The 27,864-nt window shown below is 59.2% G+C and overlaps 1 protein-coding gene and 1 long non-coding RNA gene across 2 annotated transcripts; one reads left to right on the top strand and one right to left on the bottom strand.

Moving 5' to 3' along the window:
- Positions 1-315: 315 nt before the first annotated feature.
- Positions 316-12,197, bottom strand: XKRX (XK related X-linked). The gene is made up of 4 exons (XM_068412040.1): positions 12,067-12,197; positions 5,916-6,254; positions 2,977-3,236; positions 316-1,417 (listed from the first exon to the last, which is right to left on the bottom strand). Exons 2-4 carry the CDS (start codon positions 6,206-6,208, stop codon positions 672-674), a joined length of 1,299 nt encoding a protein of 432 aa, XP_068268141.1. The 5' UTR covers positions 6,209-6,254; positions 12,067-12,197; the 3' UTR covers positions 316-671.
- Positions 12,198-14,068: 1,871 nt separating this feature from the next.
- On the top strand, positions 14,069-15,824 carry LOC137669574 (uncharacterized). The gene is made up of 3 exons (XR_011049122.1): positions 14,069-14,245; positions 14,585-14,684; positions 15,756-15,824. It is a non-coding gene; the product is annotated as an uncharacterized lncRNA (long non-coding RNA).
- Positions 15,825-27,864: the final 12,040 nt, after the last annotated feature.

The following is a 27,864-nucleotide window of genomic DNA, read 5'->3' on the forward strand; positions in this document are numbered from 1 at the left end:
CCTCGAGCCTGGAGGAACAGGTTGGGCAGGATTGCTCCGTGCTGGCACGCCGCGTTGCTCCTGGCCCGCAGCCACGGCCCCGCTGACGGAGACGCAGGATGCGGCCGGCCCCCATCCCTCCGTGCTCCTGCACCGTACGGGCTCCATCGCGGGGCTGCCCCCGTCCCCACTTCCCGCTGGCGCAGCCCCGGTTCGGTGCCCGTGAGCATGAGGGCTACGTGGCCAGCGGGTGTGCGTGCCCGTGCCAGCCCCGGCGGGACGGTCCCCACCCTCCACGTGAGTCACCGGCCGCCCGCCAGCACCCAGACACGCAGCCATAGCAAAGTTTCTTTACTGCTTAAAACAGTCCCACCGGCACCCGTGGCCCCGAGGTCACCGTGTGTGCCGCGGCGCGCAGGCGGGGGGTGTCGGGGCACCCCCGGGGCTGTGCACCACACGGCAGGCGGTTTTGGCACCCCATAAGTCCTTCGTGTCCATGTGTGTGGTCCTGGGCACGCTCCTGTCCCCCTGTCACTGTGGGGACACACCGGGACCTGCTGTCACTGCAGGGCCAGGCAGCGTCTGCCTCTGGCACGGCCTGTGCCATGAGTCCCCTCCGGCTGCCAGCACAGCCCGGTGCTGCCCGTCCCCACGTCCGTATCCAGCTGCACAAGCCAGGTGCTGGCTGTGCCTCAGACGATGCTGTGCCTCACGCCAGGCTCGTCGGGTGCCTGGAGGCGCAGAGGGGTCCCCGGCCGGTGCCGGCGGCAGCAGACGCAGTGCAGGAAGTCGGCGACGTTGTGCTGGAAGAGCTGGCGGCAGGGGTGCAGGTACTGGAAGAAGAGGAGCATGAAGTAGATGCCCATGCAGTAGCCGAGGAGCAGCTGCACCACCAGCAGCAGGGTGCAGATGTTCTCGTAGACATCTGTCTTAAAGAAGTACCAGAGGATGACGAGGGCCGTGTTCTCCGCCAGCCGGGCCACGTAGTACACGACCACGCGGCCCCAGTTCTGCGACTTGTCGATGAGGTCCCGGTCGGCCAGCTTGAGCTGCACGGCCGACCAGCAGAACATGTTGATGCCAGCGTAGAGCAGGGTGAAGGCGCAGAGCACCACCACCGTGCCCACCCGGCTGAAGTTCTTCTCGATGTTGTCGGGCAGGCGGGTGCCGCTCCGCCAGAACTGCACCCAGGGCAAGAAGAAGACCACCAGCAGGTTGACCAGGGCGATGGGGATGATCCAGTGCTTGAAGACGGTGCTGAAGAGCACGAGGACGGCCACGCGGGTGGAGATCTCCAGGACGCGCCACAGCACGATGCAGAGGAAGGCCAGTGGCCGCAGCTGGACCTTGTAGTCATCGTACTTGACCTGGATGGCCAGGATATTGCAGACGAGTGCCCCGTAGGTGACCGACATCAGGCAGATGCCCATGAGGATGGCTGCAGAGGGAGAGGGCAGGGCAGTCAGGCAGTGCCAGGGACCGGGCTGTGTGCCCTGGGTGCAAAACATGGGGTGCAAACCCTGGGTGCAAGGCATGCGGTGCCAACCCCCGGTGCAAAGCATGGGGTGCCAACCCTGGGTGCGAAGTGCACGGTGCCAAGCACCGGGGCTTGCAGCATGAGGCTCAGTGTGAGCACTGCTGGAACAGCTCATGGCTGGTGGTGACAGACCCCATGATGGGCTGGCTCTGAGGGGAGCTGCAGGCAGCAGGAGGCTTTTCTCCCAGATTTTCTCCCTACACCAATAAACCAGCAGCTTTTGCCAAACTTGAGGCCATTCCTGGGCTTGAACCAGGCACCAGCATCCCTGCCCTGGGCAAGAAATGCTGCTCAAGGGGGAGCAGGGCACGGTCTGTGCTGCGAGCGTCCCTCTGCTCTCACCTGGACCAAGAGCTGCACCACTGTAGCCTACCATTCACCCCAGGAGCATCTCAAGAGCCACCCTTGTCTGGGGGCTGCAAAGCCAAGGTCATTCGTAGGGAACACGAGCAGCTGCCCGCATTCAGCACAGCCGGGAAAACCGTGACAGAGAAAAAGGGAAGCGCGTGGCTGGTCCCGGTTGTGCCGTGCCAGTGGTGGTGGCTGCGAGCTGTGGGGCTGAGCTGAGACACCTGAGCTGCGAGGGCATCACCCAAAACCTGTCACTGGGATCCGCTTCCCACACCTGCTGCTGGAGGAGCGCTGGGGCTCATCCTCCTGCTCCCCAAAACGCCCTCGCAGGGGGCTGTGGCCAAGGAGGGGGTTTCTGTGGGGCACCCCCCCCCATGTTCCCCTTCTCATGTGCCTGCTGCAGGCACAGACTGCAAGGTCTGGGCTCCCAGTATGGCCGGGAGAGCGGGTCGGCGAGGGCAGCTCCCTCACCAGGCGCTATGACCAGGAAGGTGCAGGAGCACTCCTGCGCGCCCGGCTCGTCAGCGTGCCGGAGCGGGATGGCAAAGCTTGCTCCAGCACATCCAGCCCCCGAGCACAGAAACACCCCTGGAGCAGGAGCCAGCCTGGGAGCGCTGGGCTGGGAGCTCCGGCCATTGGGAGAGGCTCAGAAATAGATCCAACGGGGAAGCCAGAGCCCGTAGCTAGCCAGAAAAAGCCAGTAACTAAGGCAGACTGGAGCAGCCTGGGGCAGCAGCACAGCATCTTCATGGGACAGGGCACGGGGTGGATGGCACGGCTCCGTAGGGCAGACACCTGCAAGCATCGGGGCTGGGAGCAGAGCCTGGCACCTTGGTCACAGCCAGCTCTTCCCACCGTCCCCAGCCTCACCACAAGCTGGAAAGCAGGGCGCTGGGCGTAGGAAAAGCAAACCAGGGGACAATGAGTGCCCAACCTCTGCGGGTTGTGCTCCATGCCTAGGAGAGGCTGGTGGGAGTTGTGTCCCCAGCGAGCCCCTGGAGCTTCATTCGGATGCCAAGCCGGCACACGTGGCTAAGGAGCTGCCACCATGTGCTGGGGGGGTCCCACCTGCATGGCCCCGGGGGAGCCCACGTGCCAGGCACTCTTACCTCGGGCAGCAGGGACGTACTTCTCCAGGACGCTGATGTAGAGCTGGAGGGTGAGCTGCGGGGTGGAGCCCAGGAAGGCCTGGATGACTGCCATGCGCTTGAAGGCGTTGCGGTGGGTGGCCAGCCGGCGCACCGAGTGGCCCACCTCCTCCTCCATCTCCAACTCGTAGCCTTTCCGCAGCCGCCGCTTGCGGGTGATGGTGACGTAGGGCTCCTCCTCCTTCCCCACCCAGCGGTACACCACCAGGGCCTCCATGCACCTGCAGGGACATGGCAGCCATCACCCCACCAGCCTCCCCGCTGTGCCCGGTCCTGCTCCCAGCACCTCCAGCCCCACCATCGCCTGCTACTGGCCGGACCCTGCTCCTGCTGGGCACAGCCCAACCGATTTGGGCAACTGGTCAGCAGCTCTGTGGGCGGTCCCTGGCCCTGGGATGTCAGGATGAGGGCAAGGTCACACCAGGACGGCGGGGATGCCCGGCGGCTGCTCCTCTGCTCCAGCACTCAAGGACTGTGGGGCAGGGGGACAACAACTGCCCCAGCGAGGGGGACAACAACTGCTACAAGAGGTTGTCTTGGTTTTGTGGGGATAGAATGTATAGAATCACTTCTCTGTTACATTTTGTTTCAGTGTGTGGCCAGCTGTGGTGTGGTGACCAAGGCCATTAGCAGTAAGCCAGGGCAGCTGCCCCAGGCTGGCCCACAGGTGTGTTCTGTAACATTAATGTCATGGTCACTATAAATGGGAAAGCTACTGGCTGTGGGGGCTCTTTGCTCTGTTCTTCTCTCCATTCTTTCTCTCTTCTCAATGGTTGTGATCCCTGGAGCGACTTGTCGCCACTCTATGAGCTAAGTATACCTTTATGTCTTTTGTATTAGTATCGATATTGGTTTCCTTATTTTATTAAATCTGTTCAAATTTCAACCCACGAGTCTCCCTCCTTTTCCCAATTCCCTTTCTTGGTGAAGGGACATTGGGTGATAGAACAACAGGCTGCTGTCTAACCCTGGGTGGGGGCTAAATGAAGACAGAGGTGCAGCATCGAGGGTATGGAATTGTAGCTCTGCTGGGAGCTGGAGCTGCAGGAAGGGGTTAATAGCCCTCGGGCTCTGTTTTCCCCACTGGCACAAAATGCTCCTCTTCCTCTAAGCAGAGGCAAGAGAAACTTTCTGATATTGTCTTTGATCTCTCCTCTTGAGCAGAAGGCTTCTACGCTTCCTCCTTGGTGGGGACGGCAGGAAGGGGAGCGCAGGGCGAAGCCGGGTCTGACATGGACAGATAAGACGGTGCTTCCGCAGCCCCTTCCCCGCGGGGCACCCTCACGTGCGGGCCAGCAGGCGGGTTTCTCCCACGCTGCTCCCCACCACAGGGCCAGTGGGCAGCGGGACCCCCAGCCCCTCTGCACAGCCACGAGATGGGCATGCGCGGGCCAGAGCCCATCCGCAGAGGACCCATCCGACAGGCTTGGCTCCCGCCCGGGGCCGAGCTGGCTCTGGGACCGACGAGACGTAATTATTTATGAGCGTTCATTAGGGCAGCAGAAGTTGCTGTGTTGCAGACTCGAATGGAATGAGGTTTTTGGATAAATTCTCTTGTGAGATCAGGCCAGCGCTCATGGCTCATTTCTCTAACGAGAAAATGGATTCATCCAAAAGGCCTGGCTTGAAGGGCAGCCCCAGCTGGCCTCGGTGCCCTGCCAGACCTTCTCAGCAGGCTGGGCTCCATCTTCTGCCCAAGGAGCCCACTGAAGCAGCCCCCCCCGAGCAGCTCTGCTGGCACTTGCAAAGCAGCCAAGCACAGTCATGACCATCTCAGCCAGCCACAGTCAGTGCAGTGAGGGCTGTGACCCCACCACGGGCCAGTGCAGGCTGAGGGGGACCGGCAGCCCTCCCCATGGCTGGCGGTGCTGGAGGGAGTCTCCCCAGCCGCCTCTGAAGATGCACCGCGGTGACGAGGATGCCGCCGGCACCCGGTTTGTTTCCGGTGATGGAGGAAGCGCGATGCAGGCCGCGGGGGCCTTGCAGCTCTGCGGGTACAGTGTGCCCCGAAGCATGGCTGATGGCGTGTCCTCGGGGAAGGAGCCCCCCAGAGGTGGTGGCTCTGCCATCCACCACTGCACCCCTGTGCACTCTCCCTGAGCAGGGTGGCCAGGGTGACGGCAGCCCGGGGAGGCACAGCAGCATTCCCTAGGAGTGAGAGAGCAGCACCTCTCCAGCTTGTGCAACATCCACCCCATCACCCTCCTCCCCCCAGCATGGTCCGGTGGTCCCCCAGCTCCCATGCCAGCCCTGCTCCTGCACCCAGCTCCTCTCCTCCGTGTCCCATAACCCTCACTGTCCCAGGCCTGGGGACCTTTTCTGGGGAGCAGGACCCCCCTGTTCCTATTCACCCTCAAGCACCAGACTGGGATTAGCATCCATGCTCCCAGTCTAAACCAGATGACGGCAAAACCCCAAGGCAGAGGGAAACGCTGACTGCAGAAAGCAACCGTGCGTGAATGCTGAGATGCAACAGGCTGGGAGAGCCGAGTCCTGCCCGGAGCAGGGGTCCAGCAGGCAGCCCCCCCCGCAGGACCGCGGCACCCCTGGGGAGCGGTGGCCAAGCAGCAGACCCGCGCGGGCCGGGGGCCAGAAGCAGCGGTGGCCCCGGGGAGGAGGGGGACGCGGAGGCGGCAGGAGCAGCTCCGGGGTTTGCTGCACGGACAGATTTCTGCTGACAGGCAGAGCCCGCAGCACCCTGCCCTGCCCGGCCCCCGGTCCCTGCTCTCACCCGGTGCCCGTGTCCCCCGCGGGGGTCCCCGTGTCCCATACCGGCCCCCTCTCGTCCCCTGCCGGGGGTCCCCCTGTCCCATACCGGCCCCCTCTCGTCCCCTGCCGGGGGTCCCCGTGTCCCATACCGGCCCCCCGCCGGGGGTCCCCGCGTCCCCCGCCGCGCTCACCTGATGACGGGCCCGAGCTGGAGCAGGTGCATGAGCAGGACGAGGGGGCGGTCGCGGCTGAGGTCGCGGTGCACGAAGATGAGCGTGAGCTGCACCAGGACGGAGGGGCAGAGCATGAAGAAGACGGTGAGCGCCAGCCAGAAGCGATCGTCGGAGCGGCCGTAGGAGACGCTGAGCACGGTGGCCACCGCCCCCTCCCCGCAGAAAAGCGCCGTCGAGAAGACGATGCCGAGCGGCAGCTTCGCCCGCAACGGGGCGGCGGCGGGCGGGCAGCCCCCGCTCGGGCCGTCCATCCCGGCCCGGCCCGGCCGCTCAGCCCCGCCGCGGCGCCATCCCGGGCTGCAGCGGAGAGAGGAGCCGCGCTGCGGGGCGGGGCGGGGAGGGGCGGCCCCCCCGCACGGCGCCCCGACGGGCGGCCCTGGCCCGGCCCCGCCGAGCCGTGCCGTGCCCCGGCGGGGCGGGGACCGGCCGCACCGGCAGCGCTCCGGGCCCGCCCCTACAGGTACGGGGGGCGGGACACCCTGCCGGGCCCCCCCCATCCCAGGGTCCGCTGGCCAGGCATCCCCGCCGTGCCCCCCGGCCCCGCCACCCCCCGCTGCTGTGCCCAGGTCCCCACCGGCCGTGGGGCCCTGGGACACCCCCACCTGCACCCCTACCCCGACACCCCCATCTTTGCCCAGGACCCTCCACCCCAGGACTCCCCGTCTCTGCTGGGAACCTGTGCCTCAGGACACCCCCACCGTGGCCCGGACCCACACTCCAGGACCCCTCTGCCAGCCCAGGAACCCCTGCAACACCCACCCTGGGACCCCCCACTCCTCCAGCCATAGCCCTGCCAGCCACCATGCTCCACCCTGTGTGCCCCCAAGCCTCGGGGGTCCTCCCTAGGGCCCCTCTGCCAAGTCCTGGCCCAACTGTGACCTCACAGCTACAAGCACCTCAAAGTGCAGCAACATGGGGGGGTTCCCCCCCAGGGGGGAGGTGTTAGGCAGCCCCAGGGACAGTGGGGTCCCGCCATGGGGCAGGAGGGGATGCCAGTGTGGGTGCCAGCCAGGCCTGTGGCTTTTACCAGCCCTCTGCCAGAGCGCTGCCTGCACCCATGCCACCCAGCTCCAGGGGCACCCAGGGAAGGGTGCATGGGACTGGGCCAGGGCACCCACCAGCCCATGGCCCTGTGCTTTGTGGGGCAGCGTGTGGGAGGAAGGGTGTTGCCAAGGCAGGGAGAATTTTGGTATCTCGCAAGCCGAGCTGCAGCAGGAGCACTCCTTCGGGTCTGGTGGGCGGCTGGTATGTGTGTGCAGGGCTGGCCTCAGCATTTGGGTAGGGTGTTACGGGCGAGATGTGGCTTCTGCATCCTGGATGCTCCTGCACCTGGGTCAGAGGTAGTGAAGACCACCTTGGCCCAAGCAACAGGATGCTTTTCCCATCACCTTCAAGGACCCACCTTCAACGTGATGGGGGTATATGGACTTGCTGACGGAGCCAGACCTCACATCATTGAACCCACTGCTCAGCCCCACATCCCCTCCGAGGTCCAGGAGCGGGGAGGCCAGCTCAGCTCCCCACCTCTGTCACCAGCACGGCGGTGGGAACACAAGGCTGGCTGGGCTGCTCCCTGCGTCGATGGCCATGGGGGTCCCTGCTCTGCCCAGCACACGTAGTGGCCCCCAGCACGGGCCCTGCCTGCTGTGACCCCAGGAGCGGCGGTGCGAGCGCAGGCAGCTGCCGGCACGGCGAAGCACCCGAATGCACGCTGCCTGCCGGGTTACCCAGTCCAGCCTGGGCACACGCCGGCTGGCTGGGAGAGGTGGGACAAGGCAAGCAGTGTTTGAGGCTGGCCAGCTTTCCCTGGTTTAGGCAGACTGGGAGGTCTTAGGTAACTTTTAAAAGGCGCTCTGTGTTCCTCCCTCTGCAGCCAGGCCAGCTCGCAGGGAGGTGCCCACACTAAAGCAGGGACGCTGTGTCCGTTGCTCACCTGGCCCCATGAAAGCCAAAAGCATGAAACCTCCCAAACCCCGCAAGATTTTACCCCATTTTACCGGGCTGGAAGCATTACCAGGGCCATCAGGCTTATCAGTGGCAGAGCTGGGAATAAAACTGCCTGAGGCCTTGGAGGCTGCGTCTGCCCCAATGGCAGCTCCCGCACAGAAGCGATCCCGATCTCTGCAGCTGCTCAGCATTTTTCCTTCCAGTGCTGAGCAGCTGCTTCGGGAAACCACAAACACCATGAGCTCATAGGGACTGGTCTGACCGGTGGGGACGGGAGACCTACGTGTGACCGCTCAGCTCTGGTATGATAGTTACATATTTTCAAGCTGTTTTTGGAAAACAGCCTCTCCAAAAATAAACCCTAGCAGGGCAGAGGGCGAAGGGAACAGCATCCAAGCGGAGGAGCCGGGTGGCTCCTGCGGACCCCCAGGGTGGGAGCTGCCCACGGGCAGTGGCTGTGCCGGCCCCGGCACGCAGCCTGGCTGGGCGCTCGGCCGGTGACGGTGCATCGCGCAGCGCTGCCAACTGCGCCCACACCTCTGTATTAGCAGCAAGAGCAATGCGCAATTTATACCGTTTATGCAACTTCCATTTATCCAAATTAAAAGCATCCCCCAGGAGTCTGGCAGGTCACCAAGCCCTCGGCTGAGCAACGCTTGGGCTCCGACTCATTGTATTTTTAATTTCATCTTCCCCTGCTTCATGATGAAATACTTAAGAGTAATTGTTTAAGCAGTCAAGAATTCCAGTCCTGCGTCCAGCAGCCCCAGCTGCTGTCAGGGGAATGGAGGGACGAAGTCTCGCAGCACTTCCCACACCGGTGACTGTCCCACCTCTGACCCAGGCAAGGAGAGGCAGCGGGCTGTTGTTTTCTGGCTCGCACTGAGTCACCCCCCGAGCCTAACCCTACCTGTCCGCAGCTCAGCGCTGTAAACAGCAGCCCATAAAAGCGATCTGTGTCACCGATAGCACCGGCGAACGATCCTGTCCCCGCCGCTCCCCGTGCCTGCCTCAACGCCCTCACCTCTGCCTGCGAACCCAGCACGGCTCGGGCTGAGCAGACACCCCGTGTCACCCCCATCACAGAGCCACCGGCCGAGCCAGCGCTGCGGCAAACTGGAGGGACTGTCCGGGTTCTGGGGACAACCCACTCAGGTGTTCCCATGTGCAGTGGCCGGATCCTGGGCCAGCAGAGTGGGCAGCTGCTGGCCAGCCCTCACTCTGAGCCCTCCCTGGGGCAGAGCAGCCCCTGGGCTGTGGAGCTGTAGTCTGGACGGGTGAAGTGACCTCCAGTGCGATGCGAAGCTGCCATGGTAGTGCCCATCAGGGTATAACCTAAGGCACCAACCAGAGGGGTACTGGGCTGGTCTCTCCAGGACCACATGAGAAAGTGAAGGGTTTTAGGTGGGTGGCAGGTTATTTATATAACAGCAGCACCTAGGAGCTCATGTGTTTTGCAGACCTCACTGTCAGGAGCTGGAACAGGAGAGAAAGGCAGATGGAAGAAGAAAATGCTGGTTTCCCTGCCCAAGGATCGCACAGTGCTGCCCAGTCCCTGCATTCAGGAGCCTCCCCCCACCCAGGGATGCCCAAGCCGCCTGCCCGGGTCCTGCCACCGCATGCGGATGTCAGCTCTCCTGTTCCCACAACTGCCTGCCCCGGCCTGGAGAGCATCCCAGCTTCATTATTTTCCTAATCCCAGCCTTCATTATTTTCTTGATCCCAGTGTTCACACAACGCACTGGGAACACAGGGCCGTGGCAGCGGTGGCTGCCCGGCGTGTGGAACGGGGGATTTGCTGGGCAGCTTTTCCAGCCCCTTGCACGTCTGCGGAGGAGCGAGGGATTTGTGTGTGAGAGCCCAGGGGTGGGAGCAGGCTCCCTCACCAGCTCTCGCTCTGAAAATAGCCACGTCTGCTTTACACATGCCTGCCTGGCAGCTTGGCTCCTGTAAAAGGAGAAGAGCAAAGCTGTTTGAACATGGCAGGGAGCTCCTGCCAGAGCCCTTAAAGAGCCCAGGTGGGAGAGCTACCGGCACGCTCCCGAGAGCTGCCCTCTCCTCTCTGCTGGGCACTGCACTAGGACCCGGAGCAGGCATCGCTCCCGGAGCACTCGCTGGGACATGCCAAGCGCTCGCTGCCGGCTTCCCAAATATAGCCCTGCACATAGAGACGGAGGCAGCTGCTCGGGGTGCAGGGACGGCCGTGCTTACCCCCCCCAATGACCTTTTGGATCTGAAACCTCCCCGCTTTGTGCTGAGGAGGAAACATTCAGCTGGTGCCGCATGGAGCGATGGTGGGGACGTGTTGATCCCCAAAAGACCCCGTGTGCGGGATGAAGTGGAAATCACAAAGTGTTTTCCAACTCAACATGCAGTGAACAGGGGACGTAGCTGTGTCCCCTCAGCACACCCGTGCCGCGCCGGCAGGGCTGGGGTGTTCCCAGGGATCCGTGAGCCGGGAACTTTTTACTTAGTTTGGAAATAGCTTTGCAAATGACTGGTTTTCACAGCCTAGACTGTTTGCATTCTGCATTGCTTTCTCAATAACTCAGCTGTATTTTTTCCTGCCCCAGCAGTCTGCGGAATAGCTTCTGGTTGGGGAAATATTTATTTTCCATTTGCTTCGTCATGCGGCTGCTTTTGCTGCTCCGTTTCCTCGTCCAGCTTTACTCCCTTATTCTGCTGGGAGAAAAACCCGTGTCTGCCCTGAGGACCTCATCCCTCTCAATCTCGCTGCAGGCTGGAGGCTGTGCTGAGCCTACTGCCAGGCTCCGTGCTGCCAGAGCCGGGGTGCTCCTCCATCATGGGCCATGCCACTGCTACCTCATGACTTAAACTGTTTAACGAGAAAACAGAGTTATCATCTTCTTCAGGTGCATTTATAGGTCTTTGCGATAATTACACATTTTGAAGTCGTGCCTCCTTGGCTACAGTCCCAGCTCAGGCAGCGGGTGATGCTGTAACCCTAAACCAGGCAGGAAGGGTTAAAATGACTTTCAATTAACTGATTCCCCCATCCCCCACCTGCTGTAAGAGTATACAGCCCTGGCAGCGTGCTAACCCAGGCAGGATGCCTCTGCGCGTGCCCGGGCACCCTGGCAGCCAGGAGGGATGGTTTACACTCTCCTTTCCCCCTCACTTTGCTGCAGGAGAGCAGCAGCACTGTCATGCTCTCAGCAAAACCACTGTAGGACCCCAGGGAAGGCTTGTAGCCATCGCAGGGGTATCACTGAGCTCTGTGCATGGCGCAGGAGCAAGCTGGCAGCTTCCCTGCACATCAGGGAGCAGAGCAAACCCCGGCAAAAGAGCTCGCGCTGAAATCCAAAGCCTCTCCTGGGAATTCACATGTGCTCTGGCTGGGATGCACCCCGCCAGAAACTGGGTGACAAGCAACCAGCTCCCGGTACCAGCAGTCAGGGAGCAAAGAGTGCCCTGGAACAGCAACCTCCCTTGCCCAAAATAGATTGGAAAATGGTTGCTGATGCGGCTGCGGGGAGCGTGGCCAGTTTGCACCGTGGTCTCCGCGACGGCACTTCGTGCCCCTGCAGCCGCATCAGCCTGCCAGCAAACATCCTCAGTGCCCCAGTTCATCACCAACAGGTCTCCGTGGCACAAAGCTGTAATTATCTTGCACTTCCAGCCTGACCACGAGGCGTTTCGCCTGTAATTAGCTCTTGGGATTTAGGAGCTCGTACGATCCGGGGTTATCATTAGCTACCAGAGCCGTGCTGGGATTTAAAGGGACGATGCGGCTGTTTGCATATCTACCGCCTCGGCATGCTGCTGCTGTCGTCCAAGGTGTTAAGTGGAGAGGTGAGTCCCTCCCCAAAGCCTGTGCGTGTCCTCGCCCCGGCGGATGCCTTTTTGGGCAGGGTTGACGCGGTCCCAAGCAAAGCAGGACAGCTTTCACGTATTTCCGCCGGGACTTTCTGACCCTCGCCGTCACCTCGGTTTTGGTGCCACCCCAGCTCAAGGCTCTTGGTAAATGCTATAGGCAGCCCCTATAGCCCTGCGCTGCCCAGCTACGTTCCCTTTCAAGCCATCGTTCCCCATGTGCAAGCTCCCCAGCCCTGCCACTGCCACCCCCCAACTCTGCTCCTCAGCCCGGGGGTCCCAGGCGGGGGTCCCGGCGTGCCCGATGCCAGCACGGGCGCGTACTCACGGGGTCTAGGGAAGCCAAGGCAGGGCAGCCCGCCAGCCCCTGTCCATCTGCGCTTCTCCGCACTCCCTGTGGTTTCGCCTCCTTCCCTCGCCTGCGACACTCCGGCAGGCAGAAATAGCCCCAAAACACGTGCTGCCTTCCGGGAAGCGATGCCAGGGGCCGAGCAGTCCCAGCGCCCCGGGCACAGCCCTGCCTCGGGGGTCCCGCTGGCACCGGCAGCACTACAGGGTCCAGCCCGGCACGGTGCCGGGGCACGGTCCAGTAACAGCTCCGGTGAGGAACATCTCTGGTTATCCACTAAGATAATAAATTCTGCCTTAGAGTTTCTCACCTGGCAACAGTCACCAAGGAAACCCAGACGACTGCTGCGGGTCCCTGCTGGCACTGCTTCGGGGGTCCCCACGGTGCTGGCAGAGGGGCTCCGGCCGCACCCCGGCCGGCTGCGTGGGCAGAGGGCCAGCCGCCTGCGGGAACCTGAGCCCGGGCTCGGCACAGCGCCCATCGGTCTGGGCTTGGCCCTTGCGCCGCCTCTCCTGAGTTGAGTGTGGGTTTCACCAGATTTTGGGTGGATTTGGAGGTTTTCCCGGCCATTGAGCCTGGTGTGTATGCATCAGAAGGGGTGACCTGGGGCTGCTTCAGGCTCCTGGGGGCTTTCCCAGTCCCCGGCACCAGTTTGGCTGGGAATTTTGGAGACTTGTGTTAAAAGCAGCAGAACCCCAAGTGCTCAGAGGCCTCTGGAAATCCATCGGTGCTGGAGGGAGACCAGCTCTTGCTGCCCCTCGGGGAGGCAATGCCACTGCCTCCAGGACCACCTGCCACATGGCGCTTCCCTATGGTCATGCCTCTTCCCGTCCCCTGCCCACCGTCCCCTGGCAGTGCCACCCCAAGGCACAGAGACAGGCACTGACACTTCCAGCAAGTCCTTTCAGCCCTGGTATGGCTAATTCTGCAGAAGGCTTCTCAGGCCCGTGCTGCCTGCAAACCTGGCACTGCTGCTGGCCCCAGCAGGCTGCTGCCACAGGAGCAACTGGGAAAGGCCACCAGGCTGGGGACAGGGCTCTCTCCCTGTGCCAGGCTAAGGCAGCTGAGGTGCAGCCCCTGCCCTGCCATCAGCAGCATGGGGGTGAACAGTCCCCCCAAATATTGTTGCGTGTGACCGTGATATCAGTACGGAAACTTCCTCCATCAATCATTAACCACTCATGGCTCCCTGCCCACGGCGCGGCTCCGGGGCTGCTCCCTCGCTCAGGGGCGGGTGCTGAGCTTCCCAGGAACAGGGCTGGGGCGAGGGCCCGTGCCCAGCCTGGGCTTGCACCCCTGGGGCCATCCCGGAGCTGTGGGATGCCTGGCAGCATCTCAGCGTCCTCGGCTCATGACTGGAGCTCAGCTGGTCGAGGTAGCTCTGCTGGCACTGGGTGGTTTAGCACGGACCGCTGTGAGCCAGCAGGATCCCTGTTTGCTCCCCAGTGTGGCTTTTGGAGGGTCTCATGTCCTTGTTCCTCTGGACCCCACTCCCCCACCCAAAGCTCCTGCAGCTCAGACATCCCCACCAGACCCTTCGCGGCCGCGGCAGCATGCTGAGGGCAGCCCTGGCTGCGGAAAGCAGCAGGAAACCTGAGGAGCAAGATAAGAGCTTTGGGGCTGCAGATCAAGGAGTTAGGGCTTTTTTGGTTCCGCTCCCTGCCCCATTGTCTGAGGGTCCCCACCTCCTCCCTGCTCCCAGCCAGGCGCCTGCTCGGGCTGGTTGGTATTTCTATTCCGAGGGGCACAGGACCTGCTGCTGCTCAGGGGGTGGCTCGTTAGGGCGTGAAATACAAGCAGTGAGGGGCGATGTCCCCCAGCCTGGCACAGGGGGTCCCTTGGGCGGGCAGTGGAGCTGGGCACACCATGCAGGGGCTGCAGAGAAACATCCACGCAGGGATTAGGCAGCGAGGAGCCAGGGACGCCATCCGTTAGAGGAGACACTAACTCAGCTGCCAGCCCCACGTGGGCCGTCAGGCGATGTCCCCACCACAAGCCACTTAAGCCAGCGATGGAGGCGCGAGGCTGCCCGGCGCCGCGCGGGTGCAGCCAGGTGGGTAATGCAGTGCCGTGCCGTGCCACCCGGCCCGGCGGGCAGCCCCGCGGCACTCCACGTCCCAGCGGCCACCGGCCTGGGCCAACCCACCGGGATTAAGGAGTAAGTAATTTAAATCCAGATTAGATTTAAGCAGCTGCTACGCAGAGGGGATGTGAGCAGGGGCCGTGCGGTGGGACAAGCAGGTGAGAGGCTGAGCGGCACTCCTGCGATGCAGGAGGGGGCTGCCGGGGCAGGGTCTGGCCGGGGGGGTCTGTGCCCGTGGGGTATTGCCCACGGGGCTGAGGTTTGTCCCCTGGCTTGGCTTGTGCACCCCAGGCTGGAGGCAGCAGTGCTGGGCTGTGGGACGGCGCACCCTGGAGTGAGATGCTCCCTGCCACGGGGAGTAGGCAGGAGCAGGAGGACGGAGCACAGAGACACGCTGGGCTGCTTGCTTCGTAGGTGCCGAAGAGAGGCCATCCCTCTGCGTGGGGCTGCCGAGCATGTTCCACCTCTTCTCCCACTGCTGGTCGTGGCTGCAGGCCATACAGGAGCCCATCAGGTAGGTCCCCGCGCCCGCTCCTCGCGGCTCCCCGGGGGACACAACATTTACCCGCGTGTTTATTGGTGAGGGCACCGATGCGGTAACACTGTGAGAGTGGTGCCCATTGCAGGAGCCATCCCCAAACCGTGGGGCAAGGCCCACGTGTGTCCTGGCTGCCCCTCCAGCAGGCAGGAGCTGGGCAGTGAGGGGAGCAGGGAGGGCAGCCAGGGCTGCGCATGCGGAGCACTCCCAGCGGGATCCCCCCTGTGCAAAGTCAGCAGCTCCCCAAGAAAGCTGGGGAGGATGAGCTGAAACGCCTGCTGTGTTTGCGTGTGTCGGGAGACCCACGTTAATTCCCTGGGGATGGTGTTGCACCAGCCCGGGCAGACACTGCAGGCAGTGAGGGGGTTTATGGTCCTGTCCCACCAGCGAGGTCACGTTGCTGTAATGCTGGAGGTGGAGCCACGCCGCCCACGCAGCCTGGTCAGTGTGTTTAGGGAAGAAAAATACACTGCGAATGACTACTGTGGCTTGTCAGCCACAGGGGAAAGGTTCTGCGCGTGGCTCCGGTGGGGCACGTCTCTGGAGACCAAACAGGAGTGTTTAGCAACAGGAAAAACCTCCTGAGCCCAGGCAGAAGCTTGTAAAGTGTCCTTCCTACCTCTCCCTAGCCGTGTACACCCATAACTCCCTGACAAGGAAGGACACCAAGAGCAATCATTAACTGGTTGTGTATAAGGAACAACCTTTTTGGTCTGTGGGTATCATTGCTTAACCCTATATGATGTGAAAAGAAATCTTTGCCCAGGGAAGCACACTGAAGGCCCTGCAGTGTGGCTGTCCCACAGCGCTGGAGTGTTTCCAGGTGCCTGTGCCTGTTCTCGCCCTCTCCCAGGCACTGGGGACTGTCCCTGCCCTCTCCCCCAGCTCAGACAGAGCTTCTGTCACCCTCCTGCCCCTCTCCCGGCTGAAGCACCTCCGCTGTGCGCAGGGTCCCTTGCCTGGGAGCCCCGGGGCCAGCAGTGGTCACCGCTCCCCAGGGAGCACAGCCTTTCTCTGGGATGCTCACCCACTGTTGTCTCTCCCCAGGAAGGTGACCCTCCTTGTCGTGGGGCTGGACAACGCGGGGAAAACCTCCATCATCATGGACATAGAGAGAGGTGAGGAGCAGCACAGCCCTGATGCTGGCCTCAGCTGGAGGCAGCAGCTTTTCGGGCCTCTGCAACCAAGTGCCCAAGTCTTGAAGGCCCGAGACCCTTGAAATCCAGCTGCTGGGCTGGGGGAAGTGTGCAGGGCACTGGCCATGCCCGGGCAGCCCTGGGAGCGGGAGCGGGATGTGGCAGGGGCAGGAGGAGGCACATGCCGCAGGGCTGCTCCCGGGCTCGCTGCGCCAGCTCTCTGCCCTCTCCCCGCGCGCAGCGCTGGCCGGCGAGATGCTGCCCACGGTGCAGCCCGGCCAGACCTGCCTGCGGGTGGACAGGTTCGAGGTGACGCTGGTGGATCTGCCCGGGGGCCAGCGCTCCCGCAGCGCCTGGCGCAACCACTACGGCGCGGCCCACGGGCTCCTCTTCGTCCTGGACTCCAGTGACCCGGCACGGCTGGAGGAGGCCCGCAAGGTCCTGAGCCGCGTCCTGAGCCATCCCGACGTCTCCGGGAAGCCCATCTTACTGTAAGGCCGAGTCCCTGGCTGTGACCTGTAGGGTTTGGGGTGGGGAGGGAGTGAGAACCTGTTGCTGGGTTATGGGGAGCGTGGCCAGGCTGCTGCGGGGATGTGGTGCCCAGGGGGCTGTCGGGCAGGTGCTGGGACATGGGAACCCCAGCGGTGCTCGGGAGCTGGAAGCATCCCTGGAGAGGGACTGGGGAGGGGGCTGCAGCACGGGGTGCGTGCTGGGGCAATGCTTCGCCTGATCGCAGCCAAACTGGGAGAAAGCATCCTGGGCGGCGAGGCGCCCAGAGGCCAGGGTGTCAGGTGCCCGGAGTCCAAGGTGACGGCCGCCCTCCGCTCTCCCCGCACCCCAGGTTGGCCAACAAGCAAGACGCGGCGGCCGCCCTGCTGCCCTGCGAGCTGATCGAGCGGCTCTCCCTGGAGCGGCTGGTCAACGAGAACCGCTCGCCCTGCCGCATCGTGAGTGCGGGGCTCCCCCGCCCGGCCCCGGCCCCGGCCCCGCTCCCCGCCCCCGCCGGGGCTCACCCTGCCCCTCCACCCTCCCGCAGGAGCCCTGCGCCGCCAAACGGGGCCCCCTCGCCCGCACCACTCTGCAGGGGCTGCGCTGGCTGCTCCGCACGGTACCGGCCGCCGCCGCCCCGCCGGTCCCCGCCGCTGCCGCCCCGCCGCCCCCCGCCGCCGCCGCTCCGCCGCCCGGCCCCAGGGCAGCCCGTGCCCGCCCGCCCCCCCGCAGGTGGGTGCCGGGCCTCGTGGGTGCGTGTCACCGTCTCCCCCCCACCCCTCGGGACTCGCCCCCACCCCCCGCCGTGCTCTCGCCCCACCAGGGACCCGTCGCCCGCCGGGGAAGATGCCCGAGGCGGCGCGGGGATAACGGAAGAGCACCGGCCGCTGCGGCCCATCCGCCGCCTCCTCCCGCTGGTGAGTGAGCACCCCCGGGATGGGACGGGATGGGACGGGATGGAAGGGGGGCGTCCGCCACCTTCCCCTCGTCCCCCTTACCCTGCCCAGGAGGAGAGCACAAAGGGCCCCGGGAGGAGGAAGAGGAAGATGAAGGTGAGGAAGAAGAGCTCGGGGCAGCCAAGCCCAGCCGAGGAGCCGGAGGGAGCAGGAGGAGGGGGTGACAGCCGAGCCGGGGCTGCCGGGGGGCTGCTGCCTCCCAACAGGGTGGGGCAGGAGGAGTCCGAGCCCACCGCGATGGCCACCCCCCACCCAGGTGAGAGGGGGCTGCGGGGGGCTGCTGGCACCGCTGGCACCAGGACCCCCAGAGACACCCTATGGGGCGGTTTTGGGACCCAGCAGCGAGACAGTGTGCCGGACCACTGGTCCCCGCCACCTCCGTTAGCTTTGCTTGCAGATCAGCTGAGCGGGGTCGTGGGAGCCTGAGCCGGGAAGAGGAGAGACGTGTCTGAGCATCCCCGCAGGGGCTGATGCACGGAGGTGATGGAGGACTGCAGATCCACCAGCAGCAGTCACCTCAGCTGGTTCAGGGACAAACGCATCCTTGCCCAGGTGTGGTGCCTGAAATTTTGTATTTCTCCATCTAGCGCAGGGCATGAAAAAGAAAAAGAAGAAGAAAATCAAGAATAAAATCAAGTCGCAGGAACCTGTCATGGAGCAGCAGTGTGAGGAGGTCTCGAGCACCTTTGGTTGGTATTTCCCAGGACAGATTTTGCTACAGGGCAAGGTGGGGGCTGTTGGCGAGGCAGATGCTACTGCCTCTGCCTTCGGGTGGGACGCGGGGAGGCCGTGCAAGTGCACTGTGCTGGAGCCTGGGGTGTCCTTGCAGCCCTCGCTCAGCGCAGGCTGCCAGGCTGGACCCTGGAGCTTAGCCCCTGTGTGAGTGCCTGCCACTTCCCTTCCTCCCCAGACCTGTACCGCCGGGCGATGCTGGCTCTGAAGATGAGGCAGGAGCAGAGGAAGCAGCAGTTCTCCATCGTCCCCTGAGCAGGAAGGCACGTCCCAGGGGTTGTGTGGTCCCAGGGGACTCCAGCCTGCAGCGGCAGTGGGACCCATGCTCGTGCAGGGCTTCTGGGGTGCTTGGCCAGGGCTGGCAGTCCTGGGCAACGGGTCCTGGGGCATGAACAGCATCGTTGTCCTCTGCGTGGCTTGAAAACCAGGGATCCACAGGAGCGAGCCAAAAGTCCCTTTGTAAGATGCCTCTCTGGCAGCCGGGCTGCAAACCCGTCTGAAAAGGGAACACTTGCCAACCCGTATTAGTATTCTGTGGAAGGCTCAGTCTGAACCCGACTGAGTCTGTGGAAGGGAAGAAGATCGGAGCAAATATCCCAGGGGAAAAGCCTGTCTCTTGAACTGACCTACGCCCAGGCAAAGCTGTCTTCGCAGATCAGGGGCTGGCTCGGCCCCTCAGTCAGTCCTGTCTGCTGCCTGGACAAGTCTAATTTCCTGCTGGTGAAGGTGGGGGGGCAGCCATGGATGGTCTGCAGAGGAGCTTCACCCGGCCCCCAGCCACATCTGGCAGGGCTGTCAGGAGGCTCCTGGCACGGTGGAGGAGGGTGATACCCATGTTGTCTGTCCATCCTTGCAGCCCATCAGCGAAGGCTTGCTTAGTTCCATGGCAGCTGGCGGTGGAGGCTGCTGGAGGCTCCTTCCCAGGAGAGGAATGTTCCTCCTGATCCTGCCATCGTCCCGGGAGGGACAGCGGTGACCTGCAGGCAATGCAACATCCTTCCACGGCACTGACAGCCTGGCACCTGCAGCCCTGGGCAGTCCCTGGTCTGTGCTCAGCTCAGCTCTGAGACAGAAGAACGAGCAGCATCCTCATCCCAACACCACCCGTCTGTGACACACACCGTGTCTGGCAGAGCCGCGCTGTCACGGGGACTGGGATGTGCTGGAGGGCTCGTGCTGCCCAGGTCCGGCTGGGTGCGCAGGCAGGGAAACCCACCGTCAGCCCTGGAAGCACTTTACATGAAGTCGTGAGTGCAGCAGTTTTCCCTCCACGGCTGCAACATCGTTGGGACTTGAACGGTGCTCAGCAGCGGAGCGTGAGTCACCTCTGCTCCCCTGACTGCTGATTAACAGGCAATGCCTTCGCAGTCCAGGCAAACAAAAATCAGTAAAGGTCTGAAAAGGGAAAAGAAGAGAAACTCCAGCTACTCTGCCTTGCCAGTCTGCTGTGAAGTTCTGTCTAACTCTGCCAGATTGAATTGTCAGTGACTATAGGGATTAATTGTAAATAAATTGTAAATAACAAGAGCAACAAATTAATACTGGCCTGTAAATACAGCACTTTCAGTAAACCCTTCTCTCTGTCTGGTGGAGATCCCTGTGGTGCCGGGGCTGTGGGCAAGGCAGGGGGAGGCAAAGCAGGGGTTCCGTGCCTGCACTGGAGCCCCTTCTCCTGGCGTGGGATGGGGCTGTGCATGCTGCTGTGGGGACCAGCCCGGGCTGTCAGCTGGGCTCCTTCCGCTCGTGTCACAGATGTCCACGGGGCCACGGGGAGGGAAACACAAGAAGTGCAAGCACCAAATGAATGTGGGGGTTTATCCCCTCTTACAGCTGCTTCTCACACACCCAACGAGGCTGAGCCCTCCCGAACAGCCAGCACCCCAAACCAGCCCATGGCCATGCTGGGGCTCCAAAACCACGTCAGGATCGGGAGCTGAGTGGGTTCGGGAGCATCGGTGAGGGCCATCGGGCAGCCAGCTCCCTCTGTGCTCCCTGCGGCTCCCCAGCAGCGCAGGTCCCCAGCATGGGCACCGGCAGGCACGCGGGGACACAGCGAGCCCCGTGTGACACCCAAAGCCGGAGAAGATGGCCAGTGAGACAAGTCCAAAGGCAGAACTGGCCCGGCTGGTGCTGCTGGGCAGCTGAATGAAACCTTCCCTGGGAGCCAGCTGTACGAAACCGGTCGGGTTGATCTGACGCGCTTTCCCCTAACACAATGATCTCAAGTGAGCGGTGCAGGCAGGTGGGTCAAATGTACTTCAAAATCAAACCCTCTTATCCTGGTGCTTCCGTGGCTGTAGAGCAACTGATCCCTGCTGCAGCCAGGAGACAACCCTGGTCTACACCAACCCAGAATATGGCTTTTATCTTCTTTAAAAGGAGAGCAGCAACAACTGTGTGTTAAAAATGGTCTATCTCAAAGGCAGAAACATCTCAGAAATGAGATCTTGAGATCTGTGTGATCAGAGATAAACTGAAAGACATTAATTAATGGCTGCTCCGTGCCACGGGGCAGCAGGCTGGGCTGCTCCTGCCACACGTGGAAAGCAGCGGCTGTAGCAGGGGGTGCATGCTTGGGGCAGGCAGGACGGGCAGGGCTCCCTTTTCCATCATACTCCTCCAAATATGCATCTTAGAGCCCGATAGCTCAATAGCCAGCAATCGGAGGAGGTCTATGGGAGGTACGGTCCTTGGTGGCACTGCCTGCTGCCACGAGGTGCCACACTGCCCAGGCTGGTCCCGGCATGTCCGATCTGTGGCGTGTGTTCTTCTAAGCCTGAAGGAGGGAGGGAGGCTGTGCTTGTCTGAGCTTTGCAAAAGTTGTTGATGGTTTGTACGGCGCCAGGAGGAGATGAAGAGATGTTTCGGCGAGTGCCTGTGGGCATACACCTACACCGAAGCACGTCTGGTCCCACCGCCTCGTACAGACATCACTTTGCACAATCTGTTTTTTTCCTGCTGCCTGTTATCCCTATCAAAACCTAACTGTGTGGGCTGAAATTTGGAGGGTAGGAGAGAGACTACAGCTCTTTTGAGAAGAGGGGTGGAAGAGCATTGCTTGCTCAGTGCTAAAAAAGCTGCTGAGCCCTCCCGTGTACAGCACACCACCAAGCTTTCCAGGCAGTGGGAAGACCTATTTTTTAACCTCTTCTTGCTCCTCTCTACCCCTAGGAGAGGATGGGGAAAGTGATGTTGACCCTGAAATCTCCTCTGAGAGCCCTTGACTTGTCCCACAGATGTGGACAGGGCAGGGGATCCCCCCATAGCAAGCTGGTATAAACTCAATTTGTATTTTTTTCCCCCTGTATGAGCCTTTCCAGTGGAGTGTGAACCATTGTGGGTCTCACTATCATTTCCAGCTTTCAGATGCAGAGATCCTTTGGGACTCAGCCTTCCTGGCACCTGCAGCGAGGATGCCCCACGAGCTGAGGTGCAGGACAGGGAAGGTGAGCCCAGTCTTGGGGTGCTCCACGTATCAGGGAGCCATGAGGTGGCACGACCCAGCAGCAGCCAGGCCTGGTGAGGGAAAACACTTAACAAGGAGACAGAGATTTGTGATTGTGTGAAAAACATGATAGTACTTTGCCCATTGCTTCACTAACCCGGAAGTACAGAAGAAGGAGCCAGGAAGCAGTTTTTGAGAGAACATCCCAGACACTGGAGTTTGAACACTGATTTAGGGCTGTAAAGGCAATTAAGTTCAAGTGTGAGTGATCCTCGCTTACGGGTGTTTTGCAAGGCAAATGCAAAGGGCTGCATCCTGCGGGGTGCCTGCAGGTGCTGCTCATTCCCCACCAGCCTCCCAGTAAATCCCATCACATGTTGTAGGGTATATATACAGCCAGGGCGGGCCCAGGGCTTTCCTGGGGACAGAGCCTGGGAGTTGGGATGATGAAGGTCTTTCACATGGAGCTCTCTCCTCTCTGTTATGGACCAAAGGTAAAAAAAGTAATAAAAAATTTCTTACCCCACAGCAGTGGTGGCTGGTGGGGAGGTGAGCAGCCTCTGCTCCCTGGTGTTTCCATCCCTTGGGATGGGGCTGGAGGTATCACAAAAGTGCTAAGGGGCAGCACCAAGGTGTGGGGCTCTTTCTCAGGTTACACTGTTGCTGGAAGCTGGTTACAGTATTTATAGACTTAAATAAATATATGTGAGGAAGGTTAGTGGATTTTAAACCTTGGAATGGGTATTTGGGTTGATAAGGCTGGAGTGGATGTGTTTTTGAGCTTGAGGAGTTGGTTGTTATGTACACTTTCTCATGCCTGCAGCTCCTACCCTCTGACTCAGGTGGGCTGGGTGCCAGCACCCTTGTGGCAGTTTCCTAGCTGAGTCAGATAAAGGAAGCATTGGGAAATACTTTTATTCATTCTGGGTAAGCGCACCAGGGCACAGCCAATTTCCATGAGATCATTCAAAATACTGAGCTGGAAAATGCTGGTATATGATATCGGGCAGCTTTCACCCCCTCTGGCTCTTGAGGCTGCGTACATTGAATAATGAATAACCATGTGCAGAGTTTCTTTCAGGGTTTTTGTTATCAGTTGTAGATCCTCTGTTGTATTACATTAAAAATGAGAGCTGGAGTGTTTGCTGTCATGTATTCTGCAGAACTGTCAGAAAAAAACAAGGCTTAATTAGGTGAGTAACTCCCCAAGCTTCTCTTGATTGTTATGAAAGAGGCTATTAAGGCTTTGCCGGGAATGAGAAGATAAAGAGAACTGGAAATTAAGAAAATATGAAAACTTCCCTTTCTAGGTTAAATGAGCCTTGTTGGAGATGTTATTGCTGGCAGGAGGAGGAAGGATATAATCAAATTTATTTAATGGATGTATTTGTCCCAGGGCACAAGGGAATGTGCTAGAGTCTGAGGTATATAGATTTATCACATCATGTACCAAATATACTCGCTGTTTTTTTCCCCCTCTTATAAAAAGCTTGTTTTTAAAAAGGAATTCTGTTAACTAAAATTAGTAGTCTTTTTCTTTCAAGAATTATCACTCTGTAAGTCACTGCATATTTGAATAGGTTATTCTAGACTATAAGGGGAAAGTGCCTCTTGAGAAAGACTATCAGCGTATTAATTAGAAGGGCTTTTGCTACAGCATATCACTGGATGTGGGATCAAGAGCCAATTTATTAACCAAAAATGTACATTTTAAAGTCTTCTGCAGCAATCAGAGCTTAGGCCTTGTCTGTGAGAAAACTTTCACCTTACTAAACTGTGTTTATATTTAAGTGAAGATGGTTTTAGCAAGACTCTAGCCCAAATCCCTGACCTGCAACGTAAATCTCTTTCTCACTACCTGAGCTGTGCTCTGCATTAGATGTTACAACACACCTCCCATGCATAGTGCAGCTGTAGGAAAAGGTTTGCGGGGTGATTTTTTAGGTCTTTTGTTGTTGTTTTTTTTTTTTGCTGGCCTTGCGTTCATGCATTGAAAGGTGCAACTGCTGCACAGGCTTGCAGCTACCAGCATCTGAACCCCATGTCCTGCTCCAGCAAAGCAAGCTGCTGGTGGAGTGATAAATTGATTTAAAATGGACTTGGGGTGGAGCAAAGCATGTGCAAGTCCCCTCACTCGACAGACACTGTAGCGTGGATGCTGCTGCTGAGTCAAGTCAGTAGGGCCCAGTGCAGGCTCTGAACTTGCCTCTTCCTTCCTTTTCCCAGGAAGGCTGGGGAAAGCCCAGAGCACTCCCTGGGACGTCCCCGCTGCAGGTTGTGACTTCCCAGAGGAAGTCATAAACCCAAAGCAGACGGTTTTGGCACAGGCTGAGGCAGGACCTTGGAAACTGGCATGAGTGATGCTCTCCACTGGTGCTCATCAGGCTGTGCTGACCTGGGGGGACGGGATGCGCAGGCTCTGAGGGAAGCAGAGACATGCCTCCATGCAAACCCCTCTGCAGACAGTTACTGGCTTCCTTCTCTCATGGGTGTTTTGCAAGCGTGATGCAATCCCTCCCTGTAACACCCTCCATGGCACACCCAGTGCTCGCTGGCCTGTCCAGGTTGAGACCTGCTTTTTCCTGGCAGATGGGTGTGAGGGGAGGATGAAGCCTACACCCTGTCCTGGTGAGGGGCAATGAGAGATATCTGGAGATGTCAGCAGCTAAAGGCCATATGTAGGACTCCAGCAGGCACAGTTTTTGCGTGGCCTTGGCCGCTTTCAGAAAGCGAGCTCCTGGTCCTGTGCCTGTTGGTCAGCCCATGCTGGCAGGGTAAGCAAAGCCCACTGCAGGGTGGATTTGAAAGTCTCAGGTGTGAACATACAGGGATTCTGCCTTGGGGTCTGCTGGCAAAAATCTTCTAATTTCTTATAAAACATTTATCACCAAATCAGTGAAGGATCTACCCATTCAGGAGAAGGGGAGGAAAAAAATGGTGTTGTCAGCTCCTCCTTGGCTTCCCCCCCCGGGAAGGCAGAGAAGGGCTCCTGGCATATATCATGTAGCCGCAGGCAGGACAGAGCCCTGCTAGTCTCTGCAGAGTGCTGTGACCACAGCAGCCCTGAGCATGAGCTCAGTCTTTCCCAGATGGAGGTGGCCCTGGGATGGTTCTCAGGGGGAAAGAAATCACTTCGAAAGAAGATAGCTGTGGTGGCAGTCAGCAGTGAGTGCCCTTTGCCCGATCCTCTTGCCCAATGTGAGGAGGAGCTCCACAAGCAGCAAGTCAACAGGGAGGTTGTGCACTTATAATAAATTAGCTGTCAATCTATGTAGTTGGATTAAAAAGATCTACTTCAAGCCATCACAACATTAAAAAGAAATCTGTAGTACTCGGAAGGTGCGACGGACCTTAAAGAGAAGCAATATATCTCCACTGACTTCATACTCCACCAGATATTATAAAAATTCATAAAACAGTCTTAAGACATGGCAAGCCAATTGCAGCGTCTTCCGAAGACAGCTCTCATTCTCTAACTGGCCACACGATGGCAGGAGAAGCAAAGAACATGGGAAAAATAAGTTTGGGTTGTTTTTTTTTTTAAAAAAAAAAAGCAGTGAGGGTTAGTGTGTGTCCCCAGGTTAGTGGGGAGGCTGGCTCCCCCTCCCCAGGTGCTGAGCTTCCATCGCTGTGAACATGAAAATCAAAGGTTACAGGACATGAAAACTATCTTGTGAAAGGATTTGATGGAGTCTCCCAAGTTGTGAGTAGTTCATAGCAATCCCTTGGGTCACTATGTTCACGCCCTGGTTGGCAGTCTGCTGAGAGCCTGGCTGATGTACTAGATAACTAATTTTTTGATGGTAGTTGAAGTGGTGGTGGGTCCTGGCTGAGTTGTACTGTGCAAAACTCTCCCTGGGTCTTGCCCCTCGGGGTCCCCTTGCCATGGGGAGGGCACATCTGGATGTAGGATGGAGTCAGGATGGACTCCCTGCCAGCTTCATGCCCTTTGATACCACCTGTGCTGTGTGTGTTACCCACATGGGGACCTGCTGTTTGTGGCATTAAAAGGTGCACTAAAACCAGATTCCCTTGTAAAAGACCTATGAGCTGATACAGCTGCTACCAAAGCAGCAGCTGAATCACACAGGCTGTTTCAGGGTGTGAAAAAGCCCAGTCAGGGTTGTTTTGATTCCTCTCTATGGGGGTGGTTTCTGCTGAGACAGGGGTTTTGCTGCCCTGAGGCCACTCTGTCAGCAGCAAAAGGGGAGGTGACAGTTGCCTTGATTTCTCCAGTGAAATCATGCCTTTGGCTGAGTATGGGAGACCAAACCCTTGCCTGTGCCTGCTTCCCAGCTGTGCTGACTTGCTTGGACTTGCTTCACCTGGGAGGTCCCTGGAAGGAGGGTCTCTCTCCAACACCTTAGCCACAGCCACTGTTAGCAATACATTAAAGATAATGACCTGTCTAATGCTTAACTCCATATCACAGTCTGTCTTGTATTTTAGTTCTAACTCCAGGAAACTTTTTAAAAAAAATAAAGACAGAAGCATTTCAAATGAAAGTGGGTAGGGGCTTCAGCTTGTACAGCATGGGAATCACAGACACGTGTAGCTGCACGGATCCTCTCTTCTGCTGGTGAGACCAACTTCCCTTCTTCCCAGCTAATGAGTAGTAGCTGTGCCTGTAGCAATATGTTATAAAAGACAAGAATATAGGGTTCCTTGCTACTGGGCCAGGTGTGGCAAGCTGCCTTGGCCTTTGGAAACATGTGAGTGCCTGGCCCCAAAGGCTGGTGGTTCACCAGGCATCACTGATGTGTTCAACACCCACTGCAGAGCCCTGCAGCAGGGAAAAATGTCTGAGAAAAGCAAATCCCTCTTCTAGCCAACACAAACAGCCTAGAAAAACACCAGAAATGTATCAAAAAAGCAATGCAAAGGCTGCAGTATAGTGTTGATCTAGGTTTAGTTCTCTGTCATTGTTTTGTAGGGGAGGGAAGTCTAGAGCTGAACTGGTTAGGTATTATGTTAAGATGTTCAACAATTTCCATTCATTATTTAAAAACGTGTTTAAAACTGCCTAGCATTGTTTTCTGGTTTCCTCTGTTGTGGTTAGGCTTTTGTGTGGAAAGGTGAGTAACAGCACAGCTGCATGGAGAACAGTGAAAGGTTGTGCTTGGGACTCAGATGAGCGCTGGCTGTCCCCTCGGGAACGCTGCCTTGCTCAGTGGGGATGTGGGAGCCTTCACCAACCCACCTATTGCTGCCCTGGGATAACTGGGCTTAAAAAAAACCCCAGCAGGCTCCTGCCTGTCCAATGCCTGACTGCTATTTTGGTGCTGCCCAGGGCAGGCTTTCTGTGTGAGCTTAGAGAGATCACACTGTGTAAAACTGCCAGACAGTGCTTAAGTAAAGCAAATGTGACTGGTTTTAGCCTTAGTAAAATCAATACGATACTATTCTTGCTCTAAAAATGCCAATTGAAAAATTTCTGTGTGTTTCCCAGGTCTCTGGAAGCCCACAGCTGCTCTCTGGGCCCAGTTGTGGTGCAACAAGGTGAGTTTTGCTCAGTTTCCAGGGAGAAGCCTGCTCTAAAATACGAGCAGCACAGGCTCCTGAAATGCCTGTGGCTCCTGGCCAGCGGGGTCGAGCATCCCGCCTGCTCCTGGAGGTCCTTGGGGCTGTTGGCAAGGGACAACACCAGGAAAACTCCCTGCCCTGTGCTGTTACAGAGGATATTGCTCCAGAAAAGGTTGGTTTATTACCAGGCAACAACAATGTCAAAAACATAATAGAAAATGCAGATTTTGTTAGGCTACATCTTGTCTCTTTCAAACTTGGTGATATATGTGGAAACAAATATTCTCATTCCCTGTGTCCTCTGGACCAGGGAGATGTTCCCTCAAGGAAGCTATTTCAGATAGGTGGTGTTTCCACTCATTGCACATCCCAGTCCAAAGGGAAGGGGATACATGTTGGCCTGTGTGCTGCCAGAAGGCTGGAGGCACCAGGGAAAGCTGGGCAGTTCTGGGCTTGGGGGCTGCAAAGCTGCCCCAGGGATTAGGCTGGGCTTTCTGGCTGGCAAGCTTAGCCACCCAAGGCAGTGCCTGCGGGGTGCTCTCTTGGGGATGTGCATGGGGCCTCCTGGGAAAAGTTTAGAGTAGGAAAAACACCAAGGGACCCTAAACACCTTCCATGGCTGGTAATGATGTGGGGAAAGTGCTCCAAGATGTGTTTATGATATTTCCTTGAGCATGAGGCTCCTGGTTATCCCAGCTGATTTCCTGAGTATCAGGATGGATCCTTTCTGTGCGTGGAGGAAGATGTCCTTAAAGGACTCTCAGCTTTCCTGAGCTGCTTTACCTTTCAGAGCTGCCTCCCCATGGGATCTTCTACTACCAGAGCCCTGGGTAGGCCAATGTCTACCTCTCTGAGATCTCAAACCTGTGTTCTGC

This window comes from Nyctibius grandis, chromosome 13, assembly GCF_013368605.1.
Source record: "Nyctibius grandis isolate bNycGra1 chromosome 13, bNycGra1.pri, whole genome shotgun sequence".
Taxonomy (NCBI): Eukaryota; Metazoa; Chordata; class Aves; order Nyctibiiformes; family Nyctibiidae; genus Nyctibius; species Nyctibius grandis.

What these genes read in the sequence shown, in the direction of transcription:
- XKRX (XM_068412040.1), bottom strand. Translation starts at nt 6,208, where the DNA reads ATGGACGGCCCGAGCGGGGGCTGCCCGCCCGCCGCCGCCCCGTTGCGG. An exon ending in CAGCTCGGGCCCGTCATCAG is followed by an intron (nt 3,237 to 5,915) that starts GTGAGCGCGGCG and finishes ATGTCCCTGCAG; the next exon opens with GTGCATGGAGGCCCTGGTGG. An exon ending in GTACGTCCCTGCTGCCCGAG is followed by an intron (nt 1,418 to 2,976) that starts GTAAGAGTGCCT and finishes CTCCCTCTGCAG; the next exon opens with CCATCCTCATGGGCATCTGC.